Source organism: Mustelus asterias, chromosome 19, assembly GCF_964213995.1.
Source record: "Mustelus asterias chromosome 19, sMusAst1.hap1.1, whole genome shotgun sequence".
Classification (NCBI taxonomy): Eukaryota; Metazoa; Chordata; class Chondrichthyes; order Carcharhiniformes; family Triakidae; genus Mustelus; species Mustelus asterias.
This window is the reverse complement of record NC_135819.1, coordinates 39,175,665-39,202,653: the sequence shown is the minus strand read 5'-3', so window position 1 is coordinate 39,202,653 and position 26,989 is coordinate 39,175,665. Positions and strand designations below refer to the sequence as shown.

At 44.5% G+C, this 26,989-nt stretch overlaps 1 protein-coding gene across 5 annotated transcripts in view; it reads left to right on the top strand.

Annotated features, from left to right (window-relative positions):
* The window catches only part of LOC144507898 (non-muscle caldesmon-like), a 227,516-nt gene that overhangs the window by 78,817 nt on the left and 121,710 nt on the right, over window positions 1–26,989 (top strand). For all 5 annotated transcript variants that reach the window (XR_013500161.1, XM_078235377.1, XM_078235378.1 and 2 more), the window contains exon 3: window positions 758–873. Coding sequence is in view for 4 of the 5 variants with exons in the window: in XM_078235377.1 (XP_078091503.1) it covers window positions 797–873 (77 nt within the window). In the remaining variant the exon portion in view is untranslated. The remainder of the gene's footprint in view (window positions 1–757; window positions 874–26,989) is intronic.

Here is a 26,989-nt window from a genome sequence, read left to right as displayed (position 1 = left end):
GACTGCAGTCGCTGTAAAACGATGGGATGTCTGGCCGAGCTGGGGGAACCCACGGCTGTGGTAATCAAACAAGCATTAGCTAATAGATATCAGCCAAAAGATATGGTTTGATTAAACCTGGGAGATTGGGCTGTCAGAGAGTCTGATTCGCGGAAGGAATCTAAGCACTCTGAGGCTTCTGGGTGGTCCCAGGGATGTAACACACGCTTCTATTTCTCGTTAATCTATTCAATTGGAAACATTTGTTACCGGTAAGACTTGGGTTCTGAATACTTGCAGCATGTGATATGTGAGTCTCTGCTACAACATTTTCTGTCGCACACTGCGGCTTGAGCAAAAGAGTGTTAATGTTTGGAATGGGGCGCTTTTAAGTGGCAAAACGACTGCTCGATATTTACAGACTGAAGACCTACTGTTAGGGTCATTCCTACTGACTGGCTGGTAATAATCAGCAGAGTTTTCATTTTAAACACGTTCCTTGTTTTCTCTGAAAATCTTTCCTACATTTGTTTCACATCTGTATGTGGTGTTGATGGATATAAATGGTTCTGCTTGTTGTGAAGTAATCCAGATTATTGGACAAAATCAAAAGCGCAGACTTTTTTTTTCATCAGAAGTTTGTTTATTAGTCACAAAGCTTGGTGTGGTAAAAGTTCTAGAATGGTGTGAGTTACAGATACATCTATTGGCCCGCAAATATGCGCCTGCACGAACCCTCTTGCTGTATTTTAATCATTAAATAACTTGCTCTTTTCAGATCTTTACCAAGGCACCGGAGAACGTTTGTCTGTAAGACATGGACATGGACGAGTTTGAGCGTCGCCGTGAGGAACGCAGGAAAAAGCGCGAGGAAATGAGGCGTGAGGTGGAAATGTAAGGGTTTGTGCATGTTTGTGTGGGACTGGTAAATTCAACGGCTGGCATTTTGCGGCCCTGCCTGTCGCAGACATCTTTCGGTGCTGCAGAAAATTGCAGAACACAAAAACAGAAAAATGCTGGAAAATCTCACGCCTGGCAGCACCGGTGGAGAGAGAGTAGAGTCTAGATGACCCTGCTTCCGAGCTCATCTACATCCCCTGTGGTGGGTCCCGCCATGGAGGTGTTGGAAGATCCCAGCTTCTGATTCAATTTCTGCTGCATGATAGAGATGCTGAATGAGGGTGTTGGGCATGGAGATAGGATGCCCGTGACCTGTGTGATGCCCATTTCAGTGCATGCAAAAATGGTGCAAGATCTAGCTCAGGTGTGCAAGCTCCACCTTTGAACTCCCTGATGTGTGCACTCATTGCAGCAAGACCTGTGAATTTACCTCCAATCACAAACTTGTAAAATCTTCCATTGGAGTTGGTGCAATGTTAAATCTACATTGCTTAAAAATATTTGATAGATTGGCCAGAACTCTTCGGCCACTCAGGAGACGTAAGATCCTGCCAATGATGCACCCCCTGCTGTGTGATTCATGGTGGCATTTAACAGCAAACCCCTTGACAAGAGTGGGACTAGAAGATCCTGCCACCAATCAATGGGGGGGGGGGGGGGCGTCTCTCACCACTGTGAAACACATGGCAGGTTGCACGGTACATCCCATCCAAGGTGGAATCAGTGATTCAGAAATGTGCTCACTTGCAGTTTTCTGCTTGTTTCATTGAACTTGGAGAAACAAGTGCAATTCTAAGCAGATCCCAATTCCATCTTGGCAACATTTCTTAGAAACATTGGCCGGAATTCTCCCACCCCGCCAGCCATGGGAAAAGTCGCAGGTGGCGGCGGGGGGGGGGGGGGGGGGGGAACGGACCATACAAAGGTCCATTGACTTCGAGTGGGATTTTCCTGTTTTGAGGTGAGCGTAGCCGGAGAATTCCGCCCAACTTATATCAAAGAGGGGGAGAAAAGTCTGCTTTATATAATATCTCATTAGTATTGCCTGTTCAACAAATTGAGCTTTTTAAATGCAATATCTGTTGTCAAGTAGGAAGAAATGGCAGAACAACAAATGAAATGGTGGCTTGGTGGCACAGTGGTTAGCACTGCTGCCTTACAGCTCCAGGGTCCTGGGTTCGATTCCCGGCTTGGGTCATTGTCAGTGCAGAGTTTGCACTTTCTCCCCATGTCTGCGTGGGCTTCCTCTGGGTGTTCCGGTTTCCGTCCACGCATGTACTGGTTAGGTGGATTGGCCATGCTAAATTTCCTCTTAGGTATCCAAAGATGTTTAGGTTAAGTGGATTAACCATGGTAAATACATGGGGTTATGGGGATAGGGTGGAGTGGAGGGGCTGGGTGAGATGCTCTTTTGGAAAGTCTGTGCAGTCCATTTCTATAAAACGACTCACCAGTTAATCTGCATTGTTTCATGTGGGTTGTTTGAGAGGGGAATGTTGGCCAGCACAGTGGACACTTTACATTATGATTATCATTCTAGAATCTTTAATGTCTACTTGACCCAGACAAACAGGCAGGATTTTTACAACTCTGGCAATGCAGCACATCTACAATACTGCATTCAATGCTGTAAGCAACCCAGTAAAGTAAAGTTCATTTGTTAGTCACAAGTACGGCTTACATTCACACTGCAATGAAGTTACTGTGAAAATCCCCTAGTTGCCACACTCAATGTGTCCACGATGCAGGTTCTGATTGAAAAGACTGGTGACATAGTTTGAGGTTAATATGTGCCAAATGGAGTGCGCTGTGATTTATGACATGGTGATATTGACTGTCAATCTTGGTTGGGGGCTGCACAGTCAGATGTTTTGGCTAAAGGGAGACCATCCCCAAGCGGCAGGTGGGGCAGAAGCTGTCAGCTTATGGGTGGGCACAGACCATATAACGAATAGCTGCTGACAAAGATGTAGTAATTTGGTTCCACTTGGATTGGTTGTTCCTTTATTTTGATACGGCGAAATGCATGAACCTCTTTGCAAAGCCCCAAGTTGACGACATACATCTGTTTCCTATGATTCATTGGGCCCTATTTATATTTCCAAGTCGGTGCAATTATCTTTATTTAGCTGTAATTGGCACAGACTAGAGGGATCATTCTGGGATCAGGCATTCCCAGTGGAGAAGATTGGGAGCGCGGATTGGAGATAAGGCTACAACATTGTGAGCCCAACCTCCAACCCACGGATTTCCCACTGGGATTGCAGAATTGTCCCATTATCCCTCGGGTTTTTCCAGCAGCACTATTTAGTTTTTTTAAAAAAGCAATTCTTTTTGTTTGGGTTTGACATTAGCTAGATACATAAACACACCCAAAGTATCATTCTGCTATTCAAACTCATCACAAAGCATTTTGTTTAATGAAGAAGAAGCATTTCTATCATTTTGTTTCCCCAGGAATGGGGGTGAATTTGCCTACTTTGGGGTGGCACAGTGATTAGCACTGCTGCCTCACCGCGCCAGGGACCCAGGTTCGATTCCCGGCTTGGGTCACTGTCTGTGTGGAGTTTGCACGTTCTCCCCGTGTCTGCGTGGGTTTCCTCCGGGTGCTCCGGTTTCCTCCCACAGTCCAAAGATGTGCAGGTTAGGTGCATTGGCCATGCTAAATTCTCCCTCAGTGTACCCGAACCGGCGCTGGAGTGTGGCGACTAGGGGATTTTCACAGTAACTTCATTACAGTGTGAATGTAAGCGTACTTGTGACAAATAAATAAATAGGGGAAAATCCTTCACCTTAGTAGTGAAGACCTTGGTCATTCACTGCGTTGTAGCATTTCAAGGGTGTGTACAGTTGACCCGTGCTGAAAGCTGTATTTGAAATATCTCGTCACATCCCGATCAGGATATCACAGCGTTATACTGGCGAACATAGCAGTGTATTAACGATTGGGACGAATCCACAAGCAGTACTTGGGATGATTGACTTGTCTCTTAGATGAGGTTGAGAGAGGAAAGCTCCATACTCTTCTTTGAATAGTGTCATGAGATGGCTTATGTTGACTTGAGAAGGCATTCTGGGCCTCAGACTGGCACTTCAAAAAAATGTGTACATTGCATTAACACAATTCTAAACTGTATTGCAAAAATGGAGAGAATTATTGGATTAGTTATCTTGTAACTTATAGTTTCTTGATTGGTAAGGAGATCAAAGGTTACGGGGAAAAGGCGGGAGAATGGGGTTGAGAAACATATCAACCATGATCAAATGGCAGAGCAGACTCGATGGGCCAAATGGCCTAATTCTGCTCTAATGTTTTATGGTCTAACTTGTGCCTGGAGATATTTACTCCCCAAGCACAAAACTCAAGTTAAAGGGATGGACAAATATAGGTCAAGCCTTCACCTCTTTGTGTCCCCATCAGGGTCAGTTTGGTAGCTTTTCTCAGCTGGAGGAAGTCAGGTCCATTAGACAAAGCAACTTTGCCCTGTTCTCACAGAGTCACAGAACTGTTATGCCGCAAAGGAAGGCCATTCAGCCCACTGTGTCTGCATCGGCTCTCCAAACAAGCATCATCACATAGTGCCGTTACCCTTCCTTTACCCTATACCCTTGCACCTTGTTTCTATTCAAATAATCATCTAATGCCCTCTTGAATGCCTCGATTGAACCTGCCTCCACCACACTTCCAGACCCCAACCACTCGCTGTGTGAAAAAGTTTTTTTCACATTCTATTTGCCTCTTTTGCAAATCACTCTAAATCTGCGTCCTCTCATTCTTGATCCTCTTATTAGTGGGAACAGTTTCTCCTTCTCTACTCTGTCCAGAACCCTCATGAGAATGTCCTTTCATCCTTTTCTCTAAGGAGAACAGTCCCAACCTCTCTAATCTATCCTCCTAACTGAAGCTTCTTGTCCCTGGCACCATTCTTGTGAACCTCCTCTGCACCTCTTCTACCTCATGTTCCTCTTGGGTCACCACCAGGGGCCCAATTCGTGTAACACCCAGAGAAAGAAGGGAATAGGTTCTCCATCAAGATTATTTTCGACAAAGAGGTAAATCCCTTTCGTCAGAGCTGGGGGCATATTGGCTGTTGTTTTCTGAAACAGCAACTGGAAGACCAGAGTCCAGATGGCCGTTCTGGTGACTTCAAACCATCAGCTGATTATTCTTCCTTCACTCAAAGCAGTCCACTCTATCAGCAGTGTATCTGTACCAAGGAAGAGAGAGTTGGGCCATGCGAATGATTCTGATCATTTCTGGAGGAACGTGTTCGAGTGTATCTAATCTTCCTCCCTCCTAGGCTATGGCAATTCCCCAAAGACCTTCAGCTTAAAACTCGCCAACCAAGTGATTAAACTGTTGTCCATTATACCACGTGGACATGGATTAGATTTCCAGTGGTGAATACACTTTTCTTTTTTCCCTGTTCTATTTTGATAGAAACTCTGAGATGAATAGGATTCCTTACCAACTATTAACGATTAGCAAAACAGTATAATTTAAATTTTCTTCAGTTGGCAAGCTTGACTTTACTTGGGAGAGAAAAACAGGACTTGAGATAGTGGGAGTGTTTTGATTTATTTTTAGATGCATTGCAAAAGCTAATTGATGCCAAAAGCAAATATTGTATTTCTGATTAGGTTTTCAGAAATCTAGGTGCTTTATGAATGCAAGTGTTTCACAAGCTCAGGATGTTCAGCAAGTGGCACAGTGGTTAGCATTGCAGCCTCACAGCACCAGGGACTCTGGCTCAAATCCAGTCTCAGGGCACTATCTGTGTGGAGTCTGCACATTCTCCCCGTGTCTGCATGGGTTTCCTCCGGGTGCTCCGGTTTCCTCCCACAGTCCAAAGATGTGCGGGTTAGGTTGATTGGCCATGGTAAATTTCCCCTTTGTGTCAGGGGAATTAGCAGGGTGAATACCTGGGGTAATGGGGATAGAGTCTGGGTGGGATTGTGGTCGATGCAGGCCCGATGGGCTGAATTGCCTCCTCCTACACTGTAGAGATTCTATGATTTATTCAAGTACTTGTCTTCAAGCATAGTCACCGTTATAATACGGAGAACATGGCAATCAATTCATGCAACACCAGCAGCAATGAGATAAAGGCCAGGAGATGTCTTGGTGATGTCAATTGGAGGATAAATGCTAACAGGAGAACAAGGAGAAATGCCCCCACTTTCTGAATAATTGGTTTTCTTTAGGTATATCACAGAAACATTTTAAAAACACTGGGAGAGAACTTGAGCGTCACATAATGAGAACACAGAGGAATTCAAATTTGACCAGTCTAATTTTTAACCTGTTGAAATTTGAGTTGGCAAATCACACATGCATCTGCACTCAAGTTAAGTACCTCCATCACTGGGAGCCCTTTCATTTGCCCTTTTGTAAGCAAGTGTCTAATGAAATCCAGTCTGGAAAATACTTCACCATGCATGAAAACTACATGGACAAAGTTCTAATCAATCAATTGTGATTGATTGAGGGTTTACCAATTAACCATTTGATGGGAGTGGGGAGCTTGGTTTATGAGTATACACTGCCTCACGTTTTGGCTCTCTTTATTGAGAATTCATGAGCAAGCATCAGTGATTTCAGTGTGCACACCCACACTTCCAAAAAGATACTCCTAAATATTCGCAATATCTTCTTTAGTCAGGGAAGTACAAAAAGATCTTTCTTCAGTCCATCTCCATATGTCTCCACCTCTTTTTATGTCAACCCAAGATTTTTGGAGCTTTTCCCTGAATGTATTCAAGAGCTAGATATAGCACTTGGGGTGAATGGGATCAAAGGTTACGGGGAGAAAGCAGGATTAGGCTGTTGAGTTGGACGATCAGCCATAAGCGTGATGATGGCTGAGCAGGCGAGAAGGGCCAAATGGCCTCTTCCTGCTCCTATCTTCTATGTTGTTGCTGGTCATTCCTCTATGGCAGGCACAGGCTCGTTACAATGATGCTTTGAGTTTGGGGAAGGCAATTCCAGCTTATTTCCCTTGAAGAATTCCATCGGCACTCCAGTGCTTGGGAGTTGCCAATGAAAAATAAAGCTGTGGCCACCTACCTAAATCCCACTGACTGGAGGATCACGGGAGTACTGGGGCTAGGCTAAAGAGTTTGGAGGTGAGCAGAGATGCATCGCCTCTTGTCCCCTGCCTCTTTCCCCACAGTAAGAAGTCTCACAACACCAGGTTAAAATCCATGGTCTTTCCCCACAGTAAGAAGTCTCACAACACCAGGTTAAAGTCCAACAGGTTTATTTGGTAGCAAATACCATAAGCTTTCGGAGCACAGCTCCTTCGTCAGATGGAGTGGATATCCACTCAGATATCAGATATCCACTCCATCTGACGAAGGAGCTGTGCTCCGAAAGCTTATGGTATTTGCTACCAAATAAACCTGTTGGACTTTAACCTGGTGTTGTGAGACTTCTTACTGTGCTTACCCCAGTCCAACGCCGCCATCTCCACATCATGACTTTCCCCACACCCAGGATTAATGTAAATCTCAGGGCTCGGTGCTCTCCAGCTCCCAGGAGGCCCTTCTAAACAACCACAAGTACATTGCACACCTGAAGCTTGTCCTGTTGTTTCAGGGTGCTTTAAGTCACCAAACTAGGGTGCGATCAATCTGTCTTGGCCATGCTAATGGTTATCCCTGAAAATACCAGTGCTTTTGGGCTTGCGTACAGTGCAGTTCTGAGTCCAGTGACAGAGAGAGAGAGGCGCCTGGCAGGATGGCACGGTGGCACCATGGTTAGCACTGCTGCTGCACAGGATATAGGTAGGCGGCCACAGCTTCACTTTTCATTGCCAACCCCAAGCACTGGAGTGCCGATGGAACTCTTCAAGGGAAATAAGCTGGGAAGCTGGAATTGCCTTTCCCAAACTCAAAGCATCATTGGAACGAGCCTATGCCTGGGACCTGGTTCGATTTTGGCCTCGGGTGTGTGTCTGTGTGGAGTTTGCACATTCTCCCTGTGTCTGCGTGGGTTTCCTCCAGGTGCTCCAGTTTCCTCCCACAGTCCAAAGATATGTGCGTTAGGTTGCTTGGCTATGCTAAATTGTGTCAGGGGGATTAGCAGACTAAATATGTGGGGTTACGGGAATAGGGTCAGGGTTGGATTGTGGTTGGTGCAGACTTGATGGGCCGAATGGCCTCCTTCTGCACTGTATGGATCCTATGAAAGTATGTCGCGAGGCTGAAACTCACTTCTTTTTGAGCTATCACTTGAACCAAACTGGCCATAGTGAATCTCGGGGGGTTTGAGTCCTGGAACTGGTGTTCGTTTGAGCTTTGACAAATAAGTCTCCTGGCCATGAAACATGGAAAACTCTGAAGGGATTTGACAGGGGAGGCACTGAGATTTCTCTGTCTAGGAAATCTATAGCACGGGGGAGGTGGGGGCACAGTTTCAGGATAAGGGACTGATCACTCTAAACTGAAATGAGGAGAAATTTCTTTACTCAAAGGGTTGCGAATACTCCTATATTTAATATATTTAAGGCTAAGATGGACAGATCTTTAGTCTCTCAGAAAATCAAAGGATATGGAGAGCAGTCAGGAAAGTGGAGTTGAGGCAGATGCTCAGCTATAATCAGAGTGACTGGAGTGTGGATTATATGGTCTCTTGCAACTCTTGTTACAGTTTATCGTAGAGTTTCTAATGGCAGCTGAAAGTGCTTGTTGCTGCTTTAATAGAGCAGCATTAATAACTAATGTTCCTGATTACTACTCAAACCACTTGACTCTTTGACCAGATAACAACCCACAACAAAATGGTTATTGGAGGAATTGACAGGTCCCGTACTTGTGATGCTATCAGTTTGCTTTGGGAAGAGGGGTCTGTGCACACACTAATTGTTGGCAAAACTTGAGGGCGGTTCACCTCTACCTGCACATATGGGTGAGGAATTAGCTGCTGATGGGCACAGAGCATCTCTCCTGCAACCAGACCCTCCTCATGGCCTTTTCTTGAGCTAAGGCAGTTCATATTGGGAAACTCATTAGTGTCAAGCTGGGGGCAAAAAGAACAAATCTAGTTTGATCAAGGGACACAAAGGGTGATAATGTTGGCAGAAACACAATCATCAAGAAATGAATGAAAATATAAATCTAACTGATGTATTTGAGCCTTCCAATCATCCACAGTTGTAGGAAAACTAGTTTCTACATTTGGGGTAGTCCAAAAGTAGGGGCCGCTGTAAATATAAGATGGTCACCAGAAACATCTTTACCCAGAAGAGTGGTTAGAATGTGGAATTGCTGTCACTTGGAGTGGTTGAGGCAAATCGCAGGGATACATTGAAATGGAAGTTAGATAAACACATATATGGGAGAAAACGATAAGGTGAAGTGAAATAGGGAGGGACAGAAGGAGCATTTTTACAAACCCAGCTTATATTATCTGTGAGGGGAAAAAAAAAGCAAATGAAGATTAATTACTCCAATTTGTTCCTAGGATTCTTCAAATTCAGGGATTTGAATGTAATGTGGAACCCCGGTTCATGGGGTGTACAATTTTATTTACAAGAATGGTGTGAGGAGTCACATGCAAGACCCAGTGAGAACAGTAACCAAAAGAGAAAACGCTGGAAAATCTCAGCAAGTCCTGTAAGGAGAGAAAAGAGCTGATGTTTCGAGTCCAGACGACCCTTTGTCAAAGGACTGGAAATGTCAGCTCTTTTCTCTCCTTACAGATGCTGCCAGACCTGCTAAGATTTTCCAACATTTTCTCTTTTGGTTTCAGATTCCAGCGTCCGCAGTAATGTGCTTTTATATTATGAGAACAGTAACCAGCCCAATTTTAGTATGACCATTATTAAAGACTATTACAATAATGAAAAGACACATATACATGAACAGAACTGTAACATTCTAAAACAGTTACATTCAAGAACTACTAAACACCCCCACACAGTTTATGTAGAAATTACCCTTTCTGATTCAAAGTATGTTTGCAAGATCTGCATTCTTTAGGACTTGGCTCTTCCCAAACAACATCCAATTCAATAGATCTGTAAGTAAAGGCTAGCGTATAGTTAGCACACTGTGTACAATTGAGGAGCTATTCTAAGGAATGTTTCTTCTTGGTTCAGCAAAGATCTGGTTTTTAACTGCCTTCACAAAGGTTTCTGCACTCTTGCTTCTGGTCTGCTAGCTGGAACTCACTTACAGGCTGGTAGATGGGATCTGCCTCTGCTTCCACAAAAGGTTGGCAATTATACTATTTTTCACTTTGGTTCTCTGCATATTTGCTGTCTGTCCCCTCAGCTTCTGTGGTCTAAAAGATTAACTTGTGTATACGAAGAACAAAGAAAATTACAGCACAGGAACAGGCCCTTCGGCCATCCAAGCCTGCACTGACCATGCTGCCCGACTCAACTAAAACCCCCTACCCTTCCGTGGACCATATCTCCCTATTCCCATCCTATTCATGTATTTGTCAAGACGCCCCTTAAAAGTCACTACCGTATCCACTTCCACTACCTCCCCCGGCAACGAGTTCCAGGCACCAACTACTCTTGGTGTAAAAAATCTGCCTCGTACATCTCCTTTAAACCTGTGCCCCCTAGTCATTGACTCTTCCACTCTGGAAAAAAGCTTCTGACTATCCACTCTGTCCATGCCTCTCATAATCTTGTAGACTTCTATCAGGTCGCCCCTCAACCTCTGTCATTCCAGTGAGAACAAACCAAGTTTCTCCAACCTCTCCTCATAGCTATACCTCCCCTAAATGATTCAATCATCTAACTAAGGTGTTTCCCATTAGCGTGATGATGTATTTTTCTGCTCAGTCTAAAACTGCTAATCTCGCTACTGGGAGACACCCATCCTGTGAAATGCCTTTTACAATTCTGTTGGCTTCTAAATGGTTAGCTTTGTTATATTCTTGGTAATGCTTGTAACCAGGCATGTTCATGACCAACATGAATGCTGGCGTAGACCTGTTAGGCTGAATGGCCTGTTTCTGTGCTGTAAATACTATGGTAAATGCATTTTTAATTTGAATGGCTTTGAAAAGCAACATTCTGTATATCTGAGCGCTGGGAAGAAGTATGTCCAGCATTTGAGTCAAAGGAGATAGCGACATTAAGTGTCTGCCAAAGTAAGGCCTCGATCAAATAAACCTTCTTTAAAAAAAAAAGTTTATTGATTAGTGTCACAAGTAGGCTTACATTAACACTGCAATGAAGTTACTGCGAAAATCCCCTAGTCGCCACACTCGGGCGCCTGTTTAGAGGGAGAATTTAGCACGGCCAATGCATCTAACCAGCACGTCTTTCAGACTATGGGAGGAAACTGGAGCACCCGGAGGAAACACACGGGGAGAACGTGCAGATTCCTCACAGACAGTGACCCAAGCTGGGAATCGAACCCGAGTCCCTGGCAGTGAGGCAGCAGTGCTAACCACCATGCAGCCCGCCTCTGGTTGATACTTCTCTGTTGTCATTTCCCAGTGCCCCACTGTCAATCCCCTCCCCCATTGCCTCTTCTCCCCCACTGCCTCCTGATCCCTGTAGGATTGCCCATTCATAACGGGCATTAATGTGAAGACTAGCTTTTAAAATAATAGTGAAACCTTCAGCGGAACCAGCAACGAGGGTGTTAACAGCTGCACTTCTTACTTTGAAACTTTGAATTCTCAATGGTAGCTGCCTCATTATATAAGTAACGTCTAGTAGTCAGTAATACGATCCAATCTCATTTTCCATTTTTGTTCTGGAATCTTAAAAAAAAACCTCTGATGCACACAGGTCCTTTGTTAGAAAATTCGTTGGGGTCTGTGTAAAGCTTGATATAAATAGTAAGTTAGTATTTGTGTTTGCGATAATCTCTAGAGAGAGTATTTTTAACTGCACATAATGTTTATGATAGGAAATTCTTCAGATACTAATTCTCCCACTCCTAGCTTTGTTTTCTTTTTGTTCAACTCTTGCAATGTTCAAGGTTATAGTGAGTCTGAGTGCAGCGCCTGGTTAGAAAATGCTAACCATGGCACTTCACAATCTATTGGGAATCCTGCGGGCTTCTTGGGGATATTGGACCGTAAACTAGATATCCTACTAAGCTGTCAGCACACATTTTTGCATTGAATGAATGCTTTATTTCTTCAACACATGGAACTAATGCTTGCGGAACAGCAACAGTAAGCCAGCAAATTTTATACTCCCAAGGAAATGCCCCCTTTCTGCACTAGTCCATTTTAGCGTTGCCAGGACCTTCACTTGGTTAAAAGTGGCTGTTTTAAGAACAAACTGGTCATGTAAAGTTCCAGGCAGCAGAAAAGTGGAACAAAGATTCATTTAACTCATGCTGAGCTGAGTGGCTGTGACTTGTATTTTGCATTTCTGAGTTTGCCTGCACGTAATCGTTACATTACATCATTTCTCTATTTTGTTTTTAGTTAAGGCCACTTTAATTCCAATAACAAATATCGTTTTCAAAAGATGTGACACCTTGAGCAGTCAGAGGTTACTCGTTGGGGTGAAAGGAGGAAGTGACCTCACAGCATGTGGCTAGCAGCTTACTCTGAACGAGGGTAAAAGGTTACCATTGGAGTTAGGGTTTGGATGTTGGGTACAGATGAGGGGTTGCTCCTTGCGATGAAAGGTGAGAAATTCCCTATTGGCCGCGGGAGCAATTGCTGCCTGGCTAACCTTTCACTGAATTGGGGCGTTTGGAATTCCTGCCAGTTGAGATTTCAACCAGCAGAATTTTCTGCAGCCTGCTTTCCAGCAGCAGGGGTGGCTCGTCAGTGGCCATCAGTAGGATCTTGGAAAATGCTGGAATATATTATTAGAAAGCACAGTATGATTAGAACAAGTCAACATGATTTTAATAAAGAGAAATCATGTTTGGCAAATTTATTAGAGTAGGGTAGATAAAGGAGAACCAGTAGATGCAGTATACCTAGATTTCCAAAAAAACATTTGATAAGGTGCCACACAAAATATTAATAGAAACATAGAAAAACTACAGCACAAACAGGCCCTTCGGCCCACAAGTTGTGCCGAACACATCCCTACCTTCTAGACCTACCTATAACCCTCCATCCTATTAAGCTCCATGTAATCCATCTAATAGGGCTCATAGAGTTGGGGGTAACATATTAGCATCGATAAAGGATTGGTTCACAGACAAGAAGCAGGGAGCGGGCATAAGCACAGCATTTTCAAGTTGGCAGGCAGTGAATAGTGGAATGCTGCAAGAATCAGTGCTGGGACATCAGTTTTACAATCTATATCAAAAACGTAGATGAGAGAGAGGGGTAAGTTTTCTGGACCCACCCGCCACAGGAATCATTGAAGGTGAGACAGACAAATTGGTGGATCATTTAAATGTCTCAGGTGGGAATTTCAAGTTTCAGAGTGTGTGTGACCAGAAAATCCCTCCCAGAGAGTAATGTGTCTATAAGTTTATTGACGATACAAAGCTACGTGAAAAGGTAAACTAAGGGTGAGCACAGTGAGGCTGTAAAGAGACATAGTCTGCTAAGAAGTGAATGAGCAACAAGAATGTAAATGGAATATAATGTAGGGAAGTGTGGAGTTATTTACTTTGCTCAAAAGAATAGAAAAGGTCAGAGCCTTGTAAGTGTTGATGTTCAAAGAGACTTTGATGTGTCAGCATGTAACTGCAGCAGGCAACTAGGAAGACAAATGGCATGTTGGCCTTCATTGTAAGGTGATTGAAGAGCAGGTGTAAAAAACCCTTTCTACAATTGTACTGGGTTTTGGTCAGACCACCTCTGGAGCACTGTGCGCGATATTGGTCGCTACATTTAAGAAAGGGTATACTTGCATTGGAGGCAGTACAGCGAAAGTTCAAGAGTCATACAGACTGGAAACATTAACTCTGTTTCTCGTTCCACAAATGCTGTCAGATCTGCTGAGGTTTTCCAGAATTTTCTATTTTATTTCACTGGATTGATCCCTTGGGTGAGGGGTTTGTTTTATGATGAGAGGCTGAGTAACTGGAGTCTACATTTCCTTGGAGTTTAGAAAAATGAGAGATGATCTCATTGGAACATACAAGACTCTGAAGTGGCCACATGGTGAGCCACCGGAAAACATGTCTCATTATCCACACTAACAACCCTGTTGTTTTGCCGACATGGATTGACAATCAGTGCTATTTGTGGGATCTTGCTCTGCATAACTTGGCTGCTGTGTTTTCCTACGTTGCAGCAATGTCTTCACTCTGGCGGTTATGAGGCACTTTGGGACTTCCCCGTGTCATGAGCAAGGCTACACAAATGCAAGCTCTTTCACAATAATATGATTAATATTGATGAGCACAAACTACGCGAAATATCTACGTTCACTCGCAATCACACATTATATCTACGGAAATTCCCTACCGCTCAGCACCTGTTGTTCTTTGATACCAGCAGTGCTAGTGACCAGGGTGACGCATCCAAACAAAAGATGCAATTGAAATGTTCTAATTTTCCATTAAGAAATGTAATTGCAAAGAATCGATTGTTCTGAGCTGCCTGTGAACTTAATTTCAGGCCAAGCTGGGTCCTCAGCAAAAGAAAAGGTGAAAGTCTAATGTTATCTAAATATGGTGATGGATGTATATTGGCACATAATTAATTTCCTGAGAATTGAACCCGGATTTTTCTGTGTTCTGAGAGTTCATTGCCAGGAAATGAGTAATCGGAAGCAGGCATGTTCTGAACTGACAGGAAGTCAGCATTTCAAAGAAGATGCATGGTGTTTTGAGAACACTCAAATACAGTACCTAAACATAGAAACTAGAAGCAGGAGTAGGCCACTCGGCCCTTCAAGCCTGCTCTGCTCCTCATTCTGATCATGGCTGATCATCAAAATCAATATTCTGATTCCCCTCTTCCCCCCCCCCCCCCCCCCCAACATCCCTTGGTCCCTTGATCCCTTTAGCCCCTAAAGCTATATCTAATTCCTCCTTGAAATCACTCAACGTTTTGGCCTCAACTACTTTCTCTGGTAGTGGATTTCACTGATTCACCATCCCTCTGGGTGAAGACATTTTTCCTTTCCTCAGTCCGAAAAGGGCATGAGCGGAAGAATAATTCGATGTGTTGGTTCACATTTCTGCCTGCTTTCAGCATAGGTTTTCTCCCAGAGTTCTGGCCTGAAAAACGAATCGAGATTCCTTTTTCATTTCCCTGTCATTTGGAAAATGAAGATGTGGGTGAAAGGAGACATGCCAGGCAGGACAGATTCCATCGGAGGTGGAATGCCCTTACCCACCTTAAGAAGTGATGTCTACAAGCGGAGCGAAAGAATATATAAAGAAATCTACTTTTTGTAGGTTTCTCATCATAGAATAGAAACCCTACAGTGCAGAAGGAGGCCATTCGGCCCATCGAGTCTGCACCGACCACAATCCCACCCAGGCTCTACCTCCACATATTTACCCACAAATCCCCCTAACCTACGCATCTCAGAACTCTAAGGGGCAATTTTTAACCTGGCCAATCAACCTAACCCGCACATCTTTGGACTGTGGGAGGAAACCGGAGCACCCGGAGGAAACCCACGCAGACACGAGGAGAATGTGCAAACTCCACACAGACAGTGACCCGAGCCGGGAATCGAACCCGGGACCCTGGAGCTGTGAAGCAGCAGTGCTAACCACTGTGCTACCGTGCCGCCCTTCTGTTCACTAAGGCCTCCAATCAACCCCTGTCATTGAGGCAGCGCTTGGGTCTCTCTGACTTCTATGTGTCTACTTCATCCTAATTTGTCACGGGATGTTCTATCAATGCCAGTTATGAAAATAACAAGTACGTGAGCTTTGTCACTAGGATTGAGATCACCTATTCAACTTCCTCTGCTGCTACTTCCCAGTTCACCAATTTTTCACAAACTTCCCGAAAGTCTGCATCTTTCTCGCGTTTTTCTCTCATTTCTTTCTCTCATTTCTCTTTCATCTCCCCTCATTCCCTCCCCGAATTCATCTTGTCCATGAGACCTCCCTCTGCTTCCACCAAACCATTGACCTCCTAACTTTCATTCATGGCCCCCATGTTAGTGGACCTTCCTCTGGGTTCCGTCTCCTCAGATACTTCCTCCCAGCTCTTCAGATTCACAACACACTTCCAAAGAATTACACACGAGATTTCACACTTTAAACAGAACCTTTACTGTGCAAGGGTTAAATAATTAGGTATTACTAAGTTAACACTATAATTTTGTAAACACTTATTCTTTAAGTCCAAAATCCCAACAGCACTCTCCTTGCTTTTTTAACCATTCAAAATGCCCCCTATGTTTTACAAGATCTTGTGTTCTTTCACTTCTCCTGGGACCAAATCAAGGTGTGCCACAGCTCACAGGAATTCAGTTTGATTCTCCTCAGTATACCCATTGTTCTTCAAGATATGAGACTTCCTGGTGTCCTTTCACCAGCATACAGCTAGACAAATTCTTTTACTCTCCTTCAACGCATCACGATTGTGAACTCCCCATCTCAAGCAGGGTCACAGTGTGACCCTGCTTAGTGACTCGCAATCAGAAAACACTCTTCTGGACAGCCCCTGCCACTGGCTCCAAAAAGTTCTAAGCATCAACTGAACCCTTCTCTGAGCAATTGCAGAGATAAATCCAAAATAAAAAGGGACCTCCATGCATACCTATTACCGTGGCAGTGTGGCAAACCAGGAATGCTCCAAATAGAAATTTACACGAATTACCTCCTACTCCCCAACCTTTCCATTGCCCTGGAAAACCTGTATGAATAGTTTAAACCCCATATTAAGGCGGCTATAGACTCTCTGGAGAGGATTTCTGGCTGTTTGCCCCAAAACCAGAAAATCCCACTTGAGGTCAACAGACCTTTGCATGGTCCACCCCCTGTATGCTACGATTCCTGTGGCAGACGGGATGGGAAAATACCCCCCCCAATCTCTATTATGAAGCCAGAGAAATCTATTGTTTAGTGTATTCACACTCCCCATTCTGATCTTATTAAATAAACATAGGCCAACCTATTTAAAATTCTCATCCTTGTTTTCAAGGCTCTGACATTAATATAAACCACCGCAGTGCACTGATATAACGAGGTCCAAGTAGTTCCCAAGAACATCATTTGGACACCTTATATATAAGCATGTTGAACAGCACTTCAAATACATGGACAGATCAGTGGCATCTTCCAGTATAGCTCTGCCTGAGGCGAATAGTCTTTTTTTCTCACATTTAGATGTTTCAGACTTTGTTGTCTCTGATATCCACCCCTCGCCAAATACCCTGGATATTTCTTCGGAAATAATCTTTGCAAGTGCTTTGTCTACAATAACCTCCAAACATGCCTAGGAAGTTGGACAAGGACCAATGACTTCTGCTTAAATGCACAGCAACAGATGTAGCTCTTTGAAATAGTACTACAGCCTTTAAGAATTCCAGCTATGTGTTGCTCCTCACCCCCACTAGCAGCACACAGCCCTCAAGCAGGCCCAACTGGCAGTGGAAATCTGTTACGAATGGTTAAAGAAGCAAAAATCAGGAAATCCTGCACATTGTCGCTAAGAACCATGCTCAGTGCTCCAAGGTACCACTGATCTGGCATTCATACCGGAAAATGTACCGTATTAATATTTTATGAAAACCATATCAAGATTTATTTTCTTCATGTGATACTCATAATCCTTATTGGCACATTGCCATGTTAGCACATCTGCGGAATATTTGGAGGTTCTACAACCTATTCGACATTTGCAAATAAAACCTTTGGTTGTAGGCTCGTGGGATTAAATTCATGTTTCTATTTCTTCACCCATTTTGCATGGCGGAAAATCTTTTCTAGAAAGCCAGTCTCTTGTATAACGGCACAACATGTGATTTTCCACCATCCGCTGATTTTGAGTTGCATGATGAATCTCCCAATGACTTTTTAAAGTTGTCTCACCACTGAGTATCAGGCGACCGGAGTGTGAATTAGGACTCCAGTTCAGAGGTCAACACATTGAATACACGGCCCGTACAGTCTTACAGTTAGTAATTTTAACGGCAGATAATTGGGCAGCTTACAAACATGCATGTTGAACCTCCAGCCTAAATTCCAAATCTACTCTGGTGTCTGCAACTCTATAATCGGAACAGTAAATAATTAGCTCCCAATTTCTGTGGACCATATTTTTGTCTTTTCAGTAATATTTGTGATGAAATGGATTCAGGAAAAAAAAAAGTGTCCTGGCATTTGATGATGCTGAAGAACTCTCGGGCAGTCCTGCTAGCACCAGGAGTAGGCTTAGACTCAAGTGGTCCTCGTAACGGATTGTTTGTCCTTGCAGGCCATCTATAAGTAGATAACCATTGGTGATTGTTTTTATTCATTTGTGGGACATGGGCATCACTAGCCCTTGGAGGGCAGTTGTGAGTCAACCACATTGCTGTGACTCTGGAGTCACATGTAGGCCAGACCAGGTAAGGATGGCAGATTTTCTTCCCTAAAGGACATTAATGAACCAAGTTGGTTTTTCCGACAATCGACAATGGTTTCATGGTCATCATATAATTCCAGATATTTTTTATTGAATTCCAACATCTGCCATGGCAGGATTCGAACCCGATTCTCTAGAACATTTGGATTAATAGTCCAGCGATAATACCACTGGGCCAGCACCTCCCCAGTTGGTGATGCATAGGTGGTGACAGTGAAGATCATCGCTATCTTCTAATTTTGTTTCCAACGCATTCTTCCAAGCACTCTGAGGGAAAAACAGCTGGCTTAATTAAGGACTCCACGCACGCCAGACATACTCTCTTCCACCACCTTCCATCAGCAAAAAGATACAAAAATCTGAGGTCACGTACCAACTGACTCAAGAACAGCTTCTTCCCTGTTATCAGACTTTTGAATGGACCTACCTCACATTAAGTTGATCTTTCTCTACACCCTAGCTATGACTGTAACACTACATTCTGCACTCTCTCGTTTCCTTCTCTATGAATTGTATGCTTTGTCTGTATCGCATGAAAGAAACAAATCCTTTCACTGTATACTAATACATGTGACAATAATAAATCAAATCAAAATCACATCATCTCAGGAATCTGGGTTTTAGCATGCACAGCACTGTAATTTGATGCACTAAATTACATAGTACCCATAACGCAGACACCCAAGAAATTTGGCGTAACTGGCCCATGTCAATAGCTATGCTTCACATGAACCTTCGCCCTCCCCCCACCCCATCTTCATCAAGCCTTATCAGTATAACTTTCTACTAATTTCTCTCTCTTTATCTGGCCTCCCTTCATTGCATCAACACTGTTTGTCTCAACCACTTCAGATGGTGGCGAATTCATGAATTTATGAGCATGTACAAACATTGAAATTAGGAACAAAAGTAGGCCATTCACCTGCTCGAATCTGCTCCCCCATTTGATTCAATCATGGCTGATCTGATTGTGGCTTCAACTGCACTTTCCTATTTACTACCTATGTCCTTTGACACCCTTTGTCAATCAAGAATCTATCTAACCCAGCCATAAAAATATTCAATTATCTTGGCTCCACTTATCTCTGGGGAAGACCCATGACCCTCTGAGAGAAAAATTTCTCCTTGTCGCCATCTTAAATGGGAGACCCTTATTTTTAAACTGTGCCTCCTTGTTCTAGTCTGCCCCACAAGGGGAAACATCCCCTCATCATCCACCCTGTCAAAGCCCCTCAGGATTTTAACTGTATAATAACATCACCTCTCATTCTTCCAAACTTTAATGGATATAGTCCCAAACTGTCCGACCTTTCCTCATAAAATAATCCCTTTGTCCCAGGAATCGGTCGGGTGAACCTTCCCTGAACTGTACCTAATGCAGTTATACTTTTTCTCAAATATGGAGATCAAAACTGTGCACAATTCTCCAGATGTTTTTTCACTCACACCGTATACAATTAGCGCAAAACTTCCCTATTTTTATATTCCATTCCCTTTGTAATAAAAGACAAGTTATTAGTGATTATTAATTTATAGTGATTATCGTATATTTATGAACCCTAATTTTGATTTGATTTATTATTGTCACATGCATTAACATACAGTGAAAAGTATTGTTTCCTGCACACTATACCGCAAAGCATAGAGAAGGAAACGAGAGAGTGCAGAATGTAGTGTTACAGTCATAGTTAGGGTGTTGAGAAAGATCAACTTAATGCAAGGTAGGTCCATTCAAAAGTCTCTCAGCAGCAGGGAAGAAGCTGTTCTTGAGTCGATTGGTACGTGACCTCAGACTTTGGTATCTTTTTCCTGACGGAAGAAATCATAGAATCATAGAAATCATAGAAACCCTACAGTACAGAAAGAGGCCATTCGGCCCATCGAGTCTGCACCGACCACAATCCCACCTAGGCCCTACCCCCATATCCCTACATATTTTACCCACTAATCCCTCTAATCTACACATCCCAGGACACTAAGGGCAATTTTAGCATGGCCAATCAACCTAACCCGCACATCTTTGGACTGTGGGAGGAAACCGGAGCACCCGGAGGAAACCCACGCAGACACGAGGAGAATGTGCAAACTCCACACAGTGGAGAAGGTGGAAGAGAGTATGTCCGGGGTGCGTGGGGTCCTTAATTATGCTGGCTGCTTTGCCGAGGCAGCAGGAAGTGTAGACAGAGTCAATGGATGGGAGGTTGGTTTGCGTGATGGATTGGGTTACAATCTTTTGTAGTTCCTTGCGGTCTTGGGCAGAGCAGGAGCCACACCAAGCTGTGATACAACCAGAAAGAATGCTTTCTGTAAAAGTTGGTGAGAGTCGTAGCTGACATCTGATGTCCCTGCAAGTGGAAACATCTCTTGCCATGGCTCTGGCACGAGGGGCTGAGTGGCCTACTCCTGCTCCTAGTTCATATGTTTATAAAATACTTCATAATTGGCAAGATATCGACCAGGAGATGTTAGGGGTAAGTTTTTCACTCAGAGGGTGGTGGGTGCGTGGAATCGGCTGCCTGTAGTGGTGGTGGAGGCGGATTCGATAGGGTCTTTTAAGAGACTTTTGGATAAGTTCATGGAAGTTAGTAAGATAGAGGGTTATGGGTAAGCCTAGTAGGTAGGGACATGTTCGGCGCAACTTGTGGGCCGAAGGGCCTGTTTGTGCTGTAGCTTTTCTAGAGCACCTGCAGGTCTTCTCCTCTTTATTTTAAACTGAATGTATGATTGCATCATCACACACCCTGATACACCAGAGACCAGTAGCAGAAGCTGTCGTGACAGATTGCAAATTGGCAGCTCTCCCAAGGTGAAAGAGAATCATTTACTGTATGTGTGCCTGCTAACAACTCTGAATGGACAGACTATATTCGGCCAACACCTGGGGGGAAAGAATGTTCGTACAGCAAGGTTTATGAGGTGGTTAATAAAGCGCTTTCATTATTAGGCAATGAAATGCTTCAGCTCTTTGCAGGAGATGGAAAGGAATGATTCCTGACTTCTCAGGCCATGTAACCATGGCTGATAACAGATCTGTGACCTGCATGGTGGCACAGTGGTTAGCATTGCTGCCTCACAGCGCCAGGGACTCGGGTTCGATTCCTGGCTTGGGTCACTGTCTGTGTGGAGTTTGCACATTCTCCCCGTGTCTGTGTGGGTTTCCTCCCAAGTGCTCCAGTTTCCTCCCACACTCCAAAGATGTGTAGCTTAGGTGGATTGGCCATGCTAAATTGCCCCTTAGTGTAAGGGGGACTCGCTATTGTAAATGTATGGGGTAATGGGGATAGGGCTGGGTGGATTGTGGTTCATGCAGACTCGATGGGCCAAATGGTCGTCTCCTGCACTGTAGGATTCTATCCCCATACCTGGCTAGAGAACAAACTGAGTGAAATGCATGGGCAAACCAGCATTGTGATGGTTGAGTTTAAGGTACATATTGAGTGTACTGAATTTCCTTGTCCTGATGGAGCATGCATAGAATCATGGGAACAATGTAGCAAGGAAGATCTTGTGTCAGCTCCAGAGATCTGCACCTTTCTCTCCCTTTGTACTTATCCAACTCATTACCATTGAATCTGCTCATCTCCCTTTTGGGTAGTGCAGTACAAATCAACGCATATACTGAACAGGCATATACTAAAGCAGCTAAATTGATGCTGATATAGTTTTGATTAGAGGTCGGGGAAGGGGCTAGTGGGGTCCTAACTGCTTTAGAAAAAAGGACTGTAAAATGACTCTGGGCTGGATTTTCCTGCCGCGTTTGCCCCAAGACTGAAAATCCCATCTGAGGTCAACAGACCTCTGCACAGTCCATATTCTGCCTGCTATGATTCCCGTGGCGGGCCGGTTGGGAAAATTTCGCCCTCTGTTTCAGTAGGCTAGATGCTGTACAACATGGCATGAAGATGGATGTTCCCATGGGCCGAACTGACGAGCATGTACATGGCAAACCAACCCAAAGATGTTACACACAGCAGACTGCCACTACAGAGTGTTTCACTTCCATTTTTCTGCTTTGCATTTGGGAACTATTACTTTCAATTCAACATATTTACATTTATGGAGCTAGTTGTTCTGACACAGCACCAAACTTCATTGTTGCTTTTTTAAAATCAATTGAAAGCTTTAAGCTCAGCGCAATATGACAGCCCACACGGTACATTGAAAGAGAATTTGTCTCGCTAAGTACTTTAGTGCTTGTAGGTTATATTTTAATTTGTTTTGCTGATGTATATGCTCTTCTACTCTGGGTACTTTACTATTAGCTACGAGAATAGCACCAGTGCATTCCTGCATTGCCAGTTGGTAAACTGTAAGCAATACGGAAGACCAGTTGCCTGTATCTGTGCCTAACCGTGACAGATTTGTGTCAAAACCAGGGATGATCTGCTGTAGTCAAGGGTTCTTTGCTTTCAGAGCCAGAATCTACAGTTGTCATGCAAGGGTGTGTGATGACACAGAACTCAACATAGGGCGGCACAGTGGTTAACACTGCAGTCTCACAGTGCCAGAGACCTGGGTTCGATTCTGGCCTTGGGTTACTGTGTGGAGTTTGCACGCTCTCCCCGTGTCTGTATGGGTTTCCTATGGGTACTCTGTTTCCTCCTACACACCAAAGAATTGCAGGGTAGGTAGATTGGCCATGGTGAATTGCCCCTTAGTGTCAGGGTGTTTAGCAGGGTAAACACATGGGGTTACAGGGATGAGGCATGGGTGGGATTGTTGTCAGTTCAGGCTTGGTGGGCCGAATGGCGGCCTCCTGCACTGTAGGGATTCTATGAATCTTGAGTGAGAACTGGTTGTTCTTGGTTGGCTTCATTCATATCACTGCTATAGGGCATCTCGCGTGATGTCTACTGATCGAGGAGTCCATAAAACACTGGTATCTTAGGTTTTGGAATCTTTCCCTCATCCTTTCCTGCCACCCTATTCCAACCAAATTGGTTGTAGTTGCAATAGTCTGTTTGAATCTGTTCACTTAAACCCTGCGCAGAAATGTACGGATTTATAAAGAGTGCCTGAGTCCTGCCTCATTAATGATTCACTGGTTTTACTTCGTGCTTAATGGCAAGTAACTATTGTTCCAATCTAACCATGCCACCTTCTGCTGCTGTACGTATGGAAGCAAGTGAATTCTAACATGGACCAGATATCCTAATGTTCTAACATCTGCCGTGGGAGAGTAGGTCGCTTAAGGGATGTATGAATGTTCGACTCAAGGGGCGCTCAAAACCTGGATTTCTGCATTAAATCGATTGTCTTCTCGCAATCCTCATCATTGTTGCTGAATCAAAACACTACCTGTTCTTACCCTGTGATTTCTACCCCATATCACTGTGTTAAGCCAGTGTGTGTATGTGTGTGTGTGTGTGTGTATATATCTGCCCAGAAGTCTTCCATTGCTGTTCAAATGGATGGTGCTCTTTGGGGCTACTTGCATGACGTCTTGGGGGAGATTCTTCCCGCCCACTATGCTGCTCTAGCAGCTAGGGAAGGGGTGGGGGGGGGGGGGGGGGGGGGGAGGATCGGCAAGGGCAGCGATTGAGAAGGCTGGCAGTGCGGGGCCACTGCGCACGCGCTGATCTTGGCACTGACAGACTGGCGCATGCACAGCGCTGTGCTGCCGACCCCTCCAGCGGGAATAGGCCCCGCCCACTGATTTTCAGAGGGAATCACGCTAGGGCACTCTGCAATGCTCAGAGTGTGGGAGATTCATTCCAAAGATCCCGCTTTAAAAAAACCCAGTGGGAGTTACTCCCATTTTCATGTGAATTGGGGACTTGGAATTTTTTTGGGAGAATCCCGGCCCTTGTGTTCCCTGGTTCCTTGAAAAGACAGGATGGGACTAATGTTACCTCTAATTCCCCCTCGCTGTCCATAGCCCCATTTATTGCACTGTGTGGACTCTTTAAGATTGTCGTGCGGCCGCACAAGTGCCTAACTTTAAGGAACAACTGCTTGTGTGCAGCCTGTTTATCCCGTCCCCAACACATTCCCGAATTCTGCACATCCATGCAGCTTACAGGGAAGATTGGCTGGGATGTTCTGGGGCTGTATTTTACAATGTGGTGCACTGTTTGCTGAGGAACGAATGGGAATATTACAGGAGAAGATTAAAGCACCTGCTTGGCAAGCCTATTTTCCGTTCTTTAAAATCCAGCAGCTAGAAATCTTATGCGATAGTCTCATTAACGTGCATGGTGCCAAAAGCTTGGTATTGGAAGTTCCACATCATAAAACCTGTCCCATAAGAGTAATGAACATACTTATTCATTGAGTGCATTATGTTTGCCCAATCATGGTATTGTAACATTGGGGTGGCACAGCGGTTAGCACTGCTACCTCACAGTGCCAGGGACCCGGGTTCAATTCCGGCCTCGGGTCAGTGTCTTTGTGGAGTTTGAAGTTCTCCCCATGTCTACGTGGGTTTCCTCCGGGTGCTCCAGTTTCCTCCCACAGTCCAAAGATGTGTAGGTTAGGTGGATTGGCCAAGCTCAATTGCCCCTTAGTGCCGGGGGATTAGCAGGGTAAATATGTGGGGTTACGGGAATAGGGCCTGGGTGGGATTGTAGTCGGTGCTGTGAGGCAGCAGACTCGATGGTCTCCTTCTGCACTGTAGGATTCTATGATCTATGAACATTGTACATGTTATAGAATATGTGTGATTGATACAGCAGTTAATCTGTGCATCAGTCAAACCTCCACAGTCACAGCATCTTCCAGTGCCTCTTGCATAAATATGTCCTCATGTGCCTTGAATTTCTTTCCACTACATACTTTTTTACTGTGCCCTGTGGTCGTGTGCCAATTTTGTCTTTAAACAAAAGGGCAGTGTGCGTTGAGACAGAGTGACTTGACCCATGGAAATTCTTTCCTGCAGCAAATTCTTTTTGCCATCAAGGCATGTTTCATGCAATTTGCATTATCCTACTACACTATTTCACTTTTACATCCTCATTTGTTTTGGCTTCACTGATTTTCTGTGTGCCGGTACAGTATTATTTTTACCCCATCTTTAACAGCTACAATTGTCCTATACTGCTACGATATAGGCATATACTTGCCTTATCTTTCATGCTCTTTTAGTTATGCAACTTTTTTAAGGGTTTTCCACATGGATCTTAAGGTAATTGATAACGGTTCAAATTGCTTGCCACGTGTTTACAAGGACAATACCAGAACTGAGAGGGTGTGTCTATCAGGGAAGTTTGAATGGCTTGTGTCTCTTTTCTCTCGAAAAAAGAAGACCGAGAGATGGCCGGATGGAAGTCTTTTAAGAATGGATTGATAGAGTAGGTGTAGGAGGTCTTGTGTTGCAGTGTTCAGCTTCTGAGTCAGAGTTCACGTCCCATTCTTGGGGCGGGATTTTCTGGCCGCACTCGCCCCAAGCTCGGAAAATCCCACCCGAGGTCAACGGATCTTTGCATGGTCCGTGTCCCGCCCGCTACAATTCCCGTGGCGGGCGTTTCGGTAAAATTCCACCCTAGAACCGCAAAGTACAAGCGAATATACTGCGGATGCTGGGCAGCACGGTGGCACTGTGGTTAGCACTGCTGCCTCACAGCGCCTGGGACCCGGGTTCGATTCCCGGCTTGGATCACTGTCTGTGCGGACTCTGCACGTTGTCCCCGTGTCTGCGTGGGTTTCCTCCGGGTGCTCCGGTTTCCTCCCACAATCTAAAAGACATGCAGGTTAGGTGCATTGGCCATGCTAAATCCTCCCTCAGTGTACCCGAACAGGCGTCGAAGTGTGGCGGCTAGAGGAATTTCACAGTAATTTCATTGCAGTGTTAATGAAAGCCTACTTGTGACTAATAAATAAACTTTGCTTTCTTAAATCGAAACAGAAAAATGCTGGAAGAACCCTGCAGACCTGGCAGCATCTGTGGAGAGAGAAACAGAATTAACATTTCGAGTCTGTTTGACCCTTCTCTCTGCACAAACGCTGCCAGACCAGCTGAGCTCTTCCTGCACTTTTCTGTTTTTATTCCACTCCAGGACTTGATGTCCAAGATCGGTGCATTCATAATGTGGCCAAAAGGCAGAGCATCAGCTTGTAGATTGTTCTATTACATGTCAATGCAGGCAGTAAGAGATGGAGAGAGTTCTGGTCAGCCATGTGATGGAAAGAAAATTGCAGCCTCTCCCATCACTATTCATAGCCCCAGGCCACAACATTCATGTTAAAGTGTATGTTCGCATGGCAACTCAGACTCCTTGGAGGATCAGTTGGCTAAGATGGATGGTGTCGATCAGATTGGTGCCAATCGGATGCAGTTTGATCCCCTTTCAGGCTGGGGACAATTTGAAACCAGTCTCCTCACCCCCCCTATGGCAGAGGTTGTGACGCTGTGGATCGCACCTGCCTTTGGGCAGAGAGAGAAATGAGGAAGAAGAACGGGAGGTATTGAGGGGATGTTATCATTTGGGAGCTGCTCCGGAACTAGGGGCCACAAATATAGAGGAATGTCAGCAAACAAGGAATTCAGGAGAAACTCTTTCTTTGAACCCAGCGTGCTGTTGGAATGTGGAACTCACTACCACAAAGAGTAGCTGAAATAGTGAGCATCGATGTATTTAAGGAGAAGCTGGATTAGCACTGTGCAGGGGAAGGGAATAGATTATACTGATTGGGTGAGATGGAGAGGGGTGGGAACAGACTCATGTAGACAATATA